The sequence below is a fragment of the Pezoporus flaviventris genome, unplaced genomic scaffold (assembly GCF_033815535.1).
Source record: "Pezoporus flaviventris isolate CSIRO_AGI_PZ_B2104156 unplaced genomic scaffold, CSIRO_AGI_Pfla_v1 ptg000006l, whole genome shotgun sequence".
Lineage (NCBI taxonomy): Eukaryota > Metazoa > Chordata > Aves > Psittaciformes > Psittacidae > Pezoporus > Pezoporus flaviventris.
Genome location: NW_026892554.1, coordinates 13,072,440 through 13,084,910, shown reverse-complemented (window position 1 = coordinate 13,084,910; position 12,471 = coordinate 13,072,440). Strand labels below are relative to the sequence as shown.

Below are 12,471 nucleotides of genomic sequence, written 5' to 3'. Positions count from 1 at the left end.
TACCAAATCCTTATGTTCCTCTAGTACTTGCTTTATTTAACAACATGTTTTATGCCTGGTGCTTAGTACTAGGAACTGGTTATTTAGTTTTCCAAGGTCCTTGCTATGCTCTGAGGGAAATTAACAGGAACAAAGTGATTGGGACTTCACTTAGAGGAAAAAAAAGACACCACATTTTTTATTAAATTATTTTTTATTAATTAATTTATTGGTTTTATTAAGGAATATTAATATAGAAATATACTTAATGATGGGGAGAATAATTAAATGTTCTTTTTAGGCAGAATAAGAAGTGTTTCAACCAGGATGCAAATCCAAAGTGCTAGGATTAGACATGTTTAGCAGATTTTATGTGAAATTCTCCTCTGATTTGGTCTCCTTAAATACTTATAAATGTATGAAACCAGTTTTGGCAATTTTGTCTTACTACTCTTCTACCGATGCATTTCTTGAGCATCCTGGGATTCATCCTGCTCTGCTTCGTTACCAGTGACAGCGGTGTGATTTGTACATGATTTTATTTATATTAGCCAATTATGTGTCATGAACTCATACGTAAATGAGATGATGCCAGTATTCAAACTAAAGCACTCAGCAAGCACTCAGCAGTACCAGAATGAGTGTTTGCCAGTTTTATAGGAAAAAAATTACAGCTCCCTTTCTTTTTCCTGCCGCAACTAAATTAAAGAAAAGAAAGGGTTGGATATTTACTTTTCATTTGTCTTTATTCTTTCGCAGGAGGAGGAAAGGCCTCCAATGAGAGGTGCAGAGCTGGAGTATGAATCTCTCAAGGTAATTCTAAAATGGAGGTTTCTGTTATTTTCTGGTAAGAATATTGCTACTAATTGTATATGCTGGCACAGAAAATGACATCAGCCCCCCTGTTTCATAATATTAGCTGAAGAAATGAGAACAAAGATTCCCCAGCAATCATCTTACTGTAGGATTGCCCTTTTTGAGTGTAGAATGTGTCACTGAGGCTGCAGAACAAAAAGATTTCCTGAAACAGGGGTTGTTTTCTATTGGAACACTTAGCACAGCTTGCAGCTTAATTTGAGCAAAACCACAGTGATAAACATGGCCCTCTTTTCCACAGGCATTGTTTAAATTACTGCATACCTTAGACCACTAAAACTAAAAATATTTCCTAATTTCACTGAGTGGTGCAGAATTTTCTCAGCCTCCTGACCACTGTTTGTTGTGAACTTTATTGTAAAAATTGGTATTTTTTTCCTATCAGATCTGTATGATGCATGTGTATGTGTTGTGTGCTCTGATTTTGCACCTTAGACAAAAGGTTAGCCCTGTTAGTGAAATCCTCCCAGGTACAGACCAGAGGCCAGGGATACAGGAGAGATTCATTGATTTGTTGCAGTTATTCATTGTTTTTACCGTTTCTATCTGCGTAATCGAATAGAGATTGTTTTGTAAGTTTTGTACCTGTGGCTGGAATGCTGCTGCTTGACAGAACTGTCCCTTTCCTGCAGCGTCAAGAACTTGAGTCTGAGAATAAAAAACTGAAGAATGAGCTGAATGAGCTGCAGAAGGCCCTCACAGAAACGCGATCTCCAGAGGTAACTGCCCCTGGTGCCCCTGCCTATAGAGTCCTCCTGGATCAGCTGACATCAGTAAGTGAAGAGCTTGAAGTACGCAAGGAGGAAGTCCTCATCCTGAGGTCTCAGCTTGTTAGCCAGAAAGAGGCTATTCAACCCAAGGTAAATAAGTTAGCGGATGCACTGTGTAGTAAAGTTACGTTCCATCACTCACATGCTTTATTTAGTTTAACAGCATGCTTAAAACGGCAGAAAAAATGGTAAGGGTTTGAAAGCCTTTGTAGGTGTAACACAGTGATCCATCATTAGTGCACAGATTGTGGCAGTCCACATTGGCAGAGTCTACTAATATACCAATACCATTTTTGTGCTGGTCTACCAACATCCATGTAAAGATACCATGTTGTTCACACCAAGCTGGCAGATACTCATGGTCTGGCCAGAATCTCCGCAGACTCCTTTAACAGTGCAGAAATGATTCTCATTTGGAGCAGTATCATTTCTCTAGTAAGTGTGTAATTTGACTGGAAAATTTACAGTAGTTGTCAAGAATTGTTTTAATTAATAGTCCAGTAGGGAGGTACAAGGGCAATTTCTTCTAAAAGGTGCTCCATGGTTTTGTTGGGAAGAGTAGATTACCACCACTGAAATGCACATCTTCTAAAAAGCTCTCATTCTGGTGACATATTTAGGGAAGCAAAAGTTTTGAAAATGAAAGTTATTCATACCTGGAAAGGTATCATGTGAATCCAAGAATTAGTCATTTCCACTGATCTGAGCAATTTAGTGTTTCATAACCACAGCAAGGAATGAACAGATATGTCATCTTTCCTTTGCTACTGCAAAGTTATGTTTATATTTGCCCTAAATAAATTGAAAGTCTGTGATGCGTGTAGGTGTACGTATCTTGTTTTAAATGATTCATTATAAAGAAAACAAAAGTAATTTTTCTGTAATATTAGTGCATTTAAAAAAAAATCTTGAATAGTAAATCCTTGAATAACTTACTCTCAGCAATGGTGGGATACGAGTGTTGTCTTTCCAGCAGTTATGAGTATGAGGGAATACGAAGGTGACCTGTGGGGTGGCTAACATCCAATTTGCAGATCGCTTCTGCTTGTTCGGTTGGACAGCTGCAGCACAGACAGATTTGTTTTTAAATGATTTGTTTTTCTTCTTTCTTGCCTACCAATTTGATTGCCAGGAGGATAAGGTACAAATTTTCTTCTACAGTTATAAACCAGAACTGTTACATGCTAAAAAAAAACCCTCAACAATACTTGAGCTGTCATTTCCCTGCCTCTCATAAGTAGCTTACATGTATTTGAAGTTGTTCTTGCACTTTACTTTGCTGTTATTGAAAAACCTTTCTCATGCCCCCTGATCCCCATCTTCCCACTCCATGCACAAGAACAAGTTACCTGAAGCAAATTTAACAATTTTGAGCTGTTGGTTTATGGTCACCTGAACGTGAAAGATTCAGGAACTGGCCTAGTCAGCTCAGTCAATTTATCCTGCAGAGTGTGTCTGGGGAGTAAAGAGCACTCTAAGTCAGGAATCAGATCTCTGTTAACTTGCAAAATTCACAAATTTTACCCCAAAAAAAGTCTGCGGTATGCAGAACTACCTTATTTTACAATGTTTGTTATCCTTGGCATGTCACAAACACTGAGGACTCACACTGTGATCTGTAGAGAGGAATTGCTGAATATTTTATTAGAAAATGTAGTTGAATACATAATATTTAGGAGTATGAGGAACTGAACTGACTCTAAATGAAGGTTGTTAATTCAAATACTAGAACTACAGCAGGTGGGGTATTCTTGAAGGTACAAGAGTAATCAGCATTTTTTCTATCAGCAAAAAAATAATAAATGTGTTCAGACTGCTAAAGCTTGATAGAGTGGCGGGGGGATAGAGCAGTTTTACTGTGTAATAATAGGAGAAAAATCACAAGGATCTTATAAAGATGTTGGGAATAATTCTTTGAGGAGCTCGTGTATTTGATTGGTTTTTCATATTAGGTAACATGAATCATACTAGGCATAGAGACCTAGGCTCCAAAATTTATGTCTACAAAGTTCTTACTGGGAATACTCTGCAAAATTTTACTCAGGAAAGCAGAATTTGATTGTTCTGTAAGTCAAAAAGAAAATTCAGAATTCCATCTCTTATGTTCATCAAAGTCCTGTGGTTGCACTGTGATTATTCCACAGCAGTGACTCAGATCACACTGGCCAAGGTGCCTGTAAACATCTGTTAAGTATTTCAAGTTTACTGAAGAAAAAGCAGAAGTGCCATAGAAAGCATTCAGAACTGAAACAAAATGGTATTCTGATGGCATTTAACTTAAGAAATCTCCAGCCTTTGTAAACTATTTCCTGCTTTGCCAGGGTATTTAAAATACACAAAGTGAGGAATCGACCTTATTTATGAGATTTGAAAGACCACATGTAATGCTGTGTTTAAGAAATATTAATAGAATTAAGTTTGCTAAATTATGTTTCTTCAATTTCCTGTTCCTGATAATGTGAAATAAAATGCACATTCATCATTTCATGACAATTATTTTACACAGTGAACAAGTGAGAAGAGGTTAACACATGTACCTGCTTATTAGACTGATAGCTGACTATATTGCATACATTCCTTTTAAAGAGATACACCAGAGGGACATAGAAATTATGGACTCACCTCCTGCTCAGGTACCCACGCTATAGTTTTCATGTGGCCAATCAAGGATTAGTGTTCCCTATGGGTAAAGTGGTGAAAACATGGATTCAGAGAATGATTACATTGTTAAATTTAACCTGGAAATCATCATTCTTTTTCCAGAATACCATGACAGATGCTACAATCCTCTTGGAGGATGTGCAAAAGATGAAAGACAAAGGAGAAATAGCACAGGCATATATTGGACTGAAGGAAACAAACAGGTACAGATTCTCTTTCTTTAATCTGTGATCATTTGGGGTCTGCTCTGACACACTGTGTGTGTATGACGTGTCATACTCACTAAGTTCCATCCATGTAAGTCAACATACTTAGAGAACATTTATACTTGGAGTTATAATTTTATTTGATTAGTCAAATTGCTGTATGCAATATTTGAAAGGATTAGGAAACAATGGGGAACTGCAAAATCAAGCTTCCTGGATTTATGTCTTCTTAGTCCTTAATTGCTACGTTGCTCAAACTGGGTGCCATTCCCCATGCTGGTTTGTTACCTTTTGTCCAGTAATGGTCACAATAGCCTGTTGTAATACGTTTATTGTGACAGCATAGTAACCAGCAGTTGGGCTAACATTGACAACTGAACTTCGTCATAAAGAAGAAATACATTTGTTAAGTTGTTCTACAGCATTTTTTGTTTCTCTTTTATAGTAACTGTAATTTAGTGTGTAATGTCCTTACCATGTCATCTCGTCACCATCACATCTCTCTTGTATTTTTTTCTAAACACTTTTCTTGAAAGGCAATCTCCTCAGGACTGTCATATGCTGAATGAGGACGGAGAACTTTGGCTGGTTTATGAAGGGTTAAAACAAGCCAACAGGTTACCAGACTTCTCAGAATGGTTTTTTTCTTCTTCATTTGCATCTTCTTTTCTAGCTAACTGTGCCCCTTGCTATGGGTTTGCTTCTGCTACAGTATTTCTATTGCTTTAACAGTTAGAAAAGCATCACCATAAATTATACAAATTAAAGTATTTCCTCAAACTTAGTCCCCAAAACTTTCTACTTGCCAAGTTTTGTAATTTAAAAAGATGGTGCAGCAGCTATTACATAATTCATAAGAATACTTGCACAAAAATAGACAGTAAAATACCAGAAGCTCCATAATGGGAAAAGATCTGTAGTTTGTATTATTTGTCTGCCTTTATGTCAGGTATCAAAATTCACGTCCCATACAGTTTTTCAGGCTAAAGAACTACAGTCATTTTAGTAATCGTAAAACTATTGTTTGAGTGACTTCAGCCTACTCTTGACTTTCAAATAGTTACGGGTCTTACTCTCCTTGTTATGACTCAAGTTCAGGAAACTGAATGTTCTTCTCCATACCAGATTCAAAATATAAGACACAAAATAACCAATCAGCAAGTTCATTGTGGGGCTGTTCAAACCTCAGTGAACTCACTGCAATCTCTGCAGACTGCATGCTGTCCATGCAATGGGTGAGATTTGCCTGGATAAAAAATTCAGTTCTGGCTCTGTGTGCACGGCCCGTATCCATATGTGTGTCCCAGGCTTCCAAAATGGTTTCTGGCAACCTATTCAATGGATCAGCAGTGCTGATCATCTTCAGTATACACATTTGGTAGCAGAAACTACAGGAGGAGGTATTTGGTAATGAATGCTACTAATGAAAGTCTTTCTTTTTCTTGTGCTAACAAATTCTACACCTAACATTGTTTCATCAGCCTGTGAAGATCTAACTCAGAGCAAGTGTTCTGCAGAGCAGGGTGTGTTTGCTCTGTGCTTCTCGTTTCTTGTCCTAGCACTGTAGAGACAAGAACCTTTATATTAAACGGCAGAGCAATGCAGGTAAATGACTATTTGCTCTTGCGTGCTTGATCAGTCTGGTCACTAATAAATGTGCCTGCCTTATGCATATTTAAACCCTGAAAGGTTGTCTAATTGAACACTAGTAGTCACTAGTAATGTCATTTCCTGTATGTGTGTATGTATGAAATGAGTCAGAGCACTTGGACAGTGCCTTGCAAGCAGAGTAGATCCCCACAGCACTGCTCAGAAGGAGGCTGGTACGTGTTATCCCCATTTCACATGAGAAGAATTTGAGACATGAGGTGCCCAAGGGGAAAAAGTGAGTCAGTGGTGAGGGTAAAATAGAGCTCCCAGATCCCAGTCCTGGGTTTGGTTCTGTTGTCAACCTTTTGTGCACTAATGACAGCCCTCTACAAAATGTTGGTTTAAATATAAAAATAAAGATTATTTATGTGCATTTGCAATTACATGGTTTCTGACTGAAGAGAGTTAACTAGAAAGATTTTCCTTTAATATTGCAGGGTCCTAGCTTAAGCCAACAGTGTCGTCTTCATCTTACACAGTTTGATCTGATGAGAGGTAAAACCTCTTTAAAGCCCCCTTAAAAGCAGTGACAATCTGCAGTGATTTACCATTACATTTATTGCCACATGTTCTCAGTGGCACCACACAGAGTATGTGTTCAATCACAGGGAAATGCAAAGCACTGTCACAATTAGTTTCTCTCCACTTTTTGATCATGCAAGCTTAATTTAATTAGAAGGCATACTGAAGGGTTTAAAGAGTACTCTGCCTTTTTCATTTTCCTTTGCAAGCCCTGGCTAATTGTTCCTGAGCAGCAGCTAAAGCTTTACACTCCCTCTGAGAACTGGGGATGTGACTTTCTGAGTGTGTTCACGCAACTGTTGCTCAACTTCTTTAGGCTGCTGGAGTCTCAGCTTCAGTCGCAGAAGAAGAGCCACGAGAACGAACTGGAATCACTGCGAGGTGAGATCCAGAGTCTGAAGGAGGAGAACAATCGCCAGCAGCAGCTCCTAGCACAGAATCTGCAGCTGCCTCCAGAGGCCCGCATTGAAGCCAGTCTACAGCATGAGATCACCCGGCTCACTAATGAGAACTTGGTAAGGGAAATGATGTTGCAAGAGCAGGAGAGGGGACTTGCTGTACCTGTAAGTTCTTATCAGTTATCAGATGGCAACCTGCAAAAAATCGTGTAAGTGCAGTGGGCTTTTTGTAGGTAAGGTAATGGACTTGCTGATGAAGTAATAATGTTTCGGGGAATTTGCTTGAAGTTTGTGGCCTGGAGAAAGCTCATGTATCCCAGCTTTCAACTGATGAGTTCAGTCATCGCTAAATAGAATGCTGACACCAGGGAGGTCAAAAAATCTTACTGCCAAGTAGTGGTGTTTCCTTTGAAATATGTTAGTTTGCTTATTTCACTCTGACATAGTTCTTCAGTTATCAATGCCACTTTTCTTCCCCCCTTCCTGAAGCTACACAGGTAATCTGCTGTGTTACGAGCTCCGACTATTCGGTATGTTTTGAAGACAAAGTAGTTTCAGAAAAAGAAACTTGGTTCGAAGTCACTTAGATAATAATTGGTGTTCCTTGTTTAGTGCACATTTTTGTATGAAGGAAAGGTGGGGTATAACTCCTTACCTTTCCCTGCAAAGGAGTATATTCTTCATGTGCAGGCTAGCTCTTTTATGGGGAAATTTTCCAGAGAGTCCCATTTTATTATGTTATGCCATGAATGTTATTGGTTTATTGCTGTTTATTGGTAAAAGGAACCATGCTACTTCAGGAAGAAAAATCTTAGCTCTGAGTGTCAATGCTTCCTCTAAGCATTCCAAAGTGTAGTCTTTCCTGCTTATGTATGTTATAGAAGTTACTTGGTTTAGTACCACAGGTTTTGAGGAAAGCATCAGATAATTCATCTAATAGATGTTGAAAAACTAATTGAAAGTATAAGTTTGCCTTCAGCAGCAGCTGTCTCCCACTGGCAAAGGTAAATGGTGAATGTTTCTGTCTTTGACAGCTCCCTCCTGCTGCTTAGTCATATGTTATCATTTTTAGCCTTTTTTTCCCTCCAGAGACCTACTCATCACATTCTGCGTTCCCAAGACAACACACAGTCGCATAATTACATTGCAGAGGAGTTCTCTTTATTTTCAAATACAATGAATGTAATTTTACTCGTTAAATATAGACTCATTCCTTTGTATTTCACTTCTGATGTTTGAGTATTGCAAGTCCACTTTAGGTCAGGTATATGCTGCTTTTGCACTCCTAGCCCTAGAGTGGAAATAGGGTGGAGAAGCTTTCCAGATGAGATACTAGAATGGCAGTATTCACTGCAATCCCTTCTTGATTAGCATAAGAAAATGTCCTGGCTGGGTTCTCACAAAAGTTGTATTCCAGGCCTTTGCAATATTAGCACTGCCCGTTTTTAGAACATCTGCAACTGATCTACATCAGCTTCTGTCTGGGAGAGGCTGATGCGAGCACCACAACTAAGGACTCAACTACCTAAATACTAGAGCTTATGGATCTTGCTGTACTGATTTAATTTATATAGTGCTTACTGAAGTATCAGTGTCTCAAGGGAGGGGAAAAAACAATCCTGTACCTATTTTTGCAGTTTTATGAGGAGTTGTATGCAGATGATCCCAAGAAGTATCAATTGTACCGGATTTCACTTTACAAACGGATGATTGTATGTAGATCACGTGAACCCTGTTTCTCTGTTGTCTCGTTTGCTGTTTCTGGAGCACTAATTGAAAAGCAGGCTGCCTCCCTTTCTCCCTTTCAAAGGAAATCCCCTGCAGAGAGCTTCACGATGCCAATTACTTCCCTCACTGCTTTTTTTGTTAGTCTTAGTGTCCTTTGTTGTAATCTGTGTCTCTTTTTGATGCACAGTTTTGTTACTAATATAAGTCTTGCACTATGAGCAAAGCAGCTTCTTTCTGAATAGTACTTAATGCTGCCCTGAAACAGATGCACATGATGCAAAAGATTCTCAATTTTCAGAACCACTCCTTGCTTTAAAACTTTGGTGCATTTAAATTCAGTTCAGCAAAATAAGGGCTTGGTCATATGGAAACTTATCAAAGTGAAGAATGCCAGCAGTCCAGTCATACCCTGGATTTGTTCATGAATCTCTTTACAGTGCTGACATCTGCAGTGAATAAATATCGGAATCAAAGTACATAACCTTTAAATGTATTTCAAAAAATGCAAAATTATGTAGGATAAAATTGGAAAGAGTATTTCCATAATCATATTGAAGATAACACCATAAAATATTAACGATAGCACCATATGCAAGCTTGTAAGAATATAATTTATGATATTCTAAATCTTAGATGTGATGTGAAATCTGTTCAATTTGTTTAGAGGAACCGCAGAAAGAACTTTATTCCGCTTCACATACTTGTTGTTCAGAAGCCATATTCCTTCACTGATGCGTTTGAAACAGTCTGTTGGACTTGGACATATTTTTTACTAATTTCAGGGTTAATAGTTGTGTCTGACAAAAGTATATTGTGTTATTAACAGAACTTCTATTGCAAAATTGAACACTGCTTTTAAAGTGAAGCGTGGCCTCAATTCTGTTCTTTCAACAGGCCCAGTATCTTGCTGCTCAAGTATATTGTATTAGGTTGTAAACTCTTTACTACATGATTAAGAACAATTTCTACCTCATTCTAAGTTGTTGCCCATGCTGCAACGATATTTTTCAGTACTTTAGAGGAGGTGTTGTTTCCCAGATGATGCTTTTGACGCAAGGAGCTTATGGTCCCTTACCAGTGCCAGGAAGAATCATGCTTATGAAAGAGCACTTTTCTTTTAAGCTGCTTTCCAACCCTTACCCTGGAATGGCTCTCAGGGTTGTTTTTTTTTGAGCTTGAGGTTTTGCTTCCTTTAGATTTACTTCCCCCTTTTTAGTTACATGATTATTTTATGAGTGTACTACCACAGGTCACAGAATTATTAAAAGATAGATTTCTGGGGAGTGCTCCTTTGAAGGAAAAATACAGATTTATTGCAAGAATAGGACTTCTGGGTGCTAGGTTTTGTTCAGGTGCAGAATAAAAAAATGCAAGACACCATTTTCAGTGTAAGGAAACGTGATGACAGCAAGCACTAGGGAAACGGCAGAGCATCACAAGAAATGCTGCATGTTTGATTTTTGGTAAATTCAAGTGCAAGTTATGGTCCTTCTGCAGATCTCTCTCTTATCATCTTCTAAAATGGATAGGTCTGAGTAATGAGTCAGTCCCGAAGGCATGAATAAATGATGCAGAAATACGGGCTAGCTGTTAAATAATGAAGAACATTATTTCTGTGAGGCATTTGGAAGAGCAGGGAGGAAGCATTAGGGAGATGCTTTTGCAGCAAAACACCTTCTGCCTAAGAGCTGACCTAGTTCTGAGTGTCTGCAGAATATACCTGCCTAAGAGCTTTGCCTTTGTCTTGCTGCACATAACTTAATATTTGTGATACTTGGCTTGTGTTATAGGCAGCATACCAGCTTGCAAACCTCAGCCAGAGGATGGCACCACTGTTCAGCTTTCCTCACTGCCTTGTAATTCTAACAGCACTGATTTTGTCTCTGCCACACGTTATGGGATTTCTCTCATATCTTAATCTTATTCTCATTCTCATTTATAGGATTTAATGGAGCAGCTTGAGAAGCAAGACAAAACTGTTCGCAAGTTAAAGAAACAGTTGAAAGTATTTGCTAAGAAGATCGGTGAACTTGAAGGTACTTTTATATTTTGTGAGAAAGATTTTGGTTTACTTTTTGTGATCCTGTTGTCATCATATCCATCTATTCTGGCAATTTGTGAGGGAGCAAAGTCTGAAGTAGTATTAGTCTCTGTTAACTGGTTCCAGAAAAAAGAGGTATACTCAGACCATTATGTGTTCCTTTACAAACCTTTAGAAGATTTGGCATATTTTGGAGCAATGAGTAAAGGAGATTGATGTTTCTCTGGAGGACAGAAACTGTTTGAACATAAAGACGTGTTACCTGGGCTGTCTGTGTACTCAGAGACACTACCTGGTTTTGTCAAGACAAAAGCAATACTACGTATGAACCAAGCAGAAATAATTAACCCAGTATTCCTTTGGTAATTTCTATATCACTGGAACCAAGAAGGCTGAGACTGTCTTTTTCTGCTTGAGGTTTCCTTTGGGAGCTGCTGGCCAAACTTGAATATGAGGATGCTAAGATATGGACTAAGCTGATTTTATTTTTATGAGCAGTAGTGTGAGCTGCCTTAGGATCTCAGGACTGGTAGGACTGAAAGCTTTCTATGTCTCTGCATAAGTAAAGTAACTTTAATTGCTAAAAGCAAGTAATAATGCTATAAACTTGAAGTATGAATTTGTTTTTAAATAATCCTAGTCCTAACCTCTCAGAAGCTTTTCATGGTCATCTGCTTTTTCCAGAAACAAGCTTGCTGCCTAATGAGTTGTCTTATTGTGTACTAAGACAGAAATCAGTGACTGTGTAGTCATCAGTGTTTGAAAAGAACAATGATAATCTGGTCAAAGCTGAATTAATAGTAGTATATTATCCTTCAGTTAGTGGGATCTCTCCTTGACCTCGAGTTTGGATTTCTGCATTTTCTATCCCATTTGACAGGTGCACACATTCAGCATACTTACAAGATGTTACAGTTCATAACTGCGTGCAGCTAGGAGGGTTTTGAGAAGAGGATGTAGCTTTCATGGGATGAAGCTGAATTCTGCTTTGCAAAAATAAGCACGCAACCTAATCAGGTGGAGTGTAGGTGTTGAATGTGATAGCGGGAGGTACTGTACACAACAAGGTGGATATTTCAGACATCCTTTTGAAAGGTTACTCAAACTAAGTTTGTTTTTAAAAAGTCTTTCAATACTCTTTGGTTACCTCTGTGGACAAGACCACAGCAGCATTCATATGCAACACAGGATGAGGAAAATGGTTTTAAAAACACAGGTTTATCTGTGTATATTACCTAATTAATGTAGAAAGGTGTGGTAGGCCTGGCTGGGATGGAGTTAACTTTCTTCATAGCAGCCTGTACGATGCTGTGTTTTGGATTTGTGGCTAAAGCAGTGTGGGTAACACATCGGTGTTTTGGCTATTGCTGAACAGAGCTGGCACAGTGTCATGGTTGTCTCTTTTCCCTGCTCTGCCCCCTCAGTAAGCGGGGAAGTAGGAAGGCCCATGGGCACAGTCAGGACAGCTGACCCAAGCTAGCTAGAGGAATATTCCATAATCCATACCACCTAATGCCAGGAGCCAGAAGAGGGTTTTTTTGCATACAAGGTAGCTGTTGTTTGGAAGATGGCTGGGTATCGATCCCACTATGGGTTGTTTTGAGTGACTGCCTTTGCTTTGCTTCCCCCTGCCCCTTTCC

At 38.7% G+C, this 12,471-nt stretch overlaps 1 protein-coding gene across 1 annotated transcript in view; it reads left to right on the top strand.

The window, feature by feature from the left end:
• Positions 1-12,471, top strand: part of MYO5A (myosin VA) — a 100,083-nt gene that overhangs the window by 76,469 nt on the left and 11,143 nt on the right. Inside the window, exons 27-33 of the mRNA XM_061446967.1 lie at positions 739-792; positions 1,488-1,715; positions 4,389-4,489; positions 5,029-5,109; positions 6,981-7,179; positions 8,700-8,774; positions 10,733-10,826. Of these exons, the coding sequence (XP_061302951.1) occupies positions 739-792; positions 1,488-1,715; positions 4,389-4,489; positions 5,029-5,109; positions 6,981-7,179; positions 8,700-8,774; positions 10,733-10,826 (832 nt within the window). The remainder of the gene's footprint in view (positions 1-738; positions 793-1,487; positions 1,716-4,388; positions 4,490-5,028; positions 5,110-6,980; positions 7,180-8,699; positions 8,775-10,732; positions 10,827-12,471) is intronic.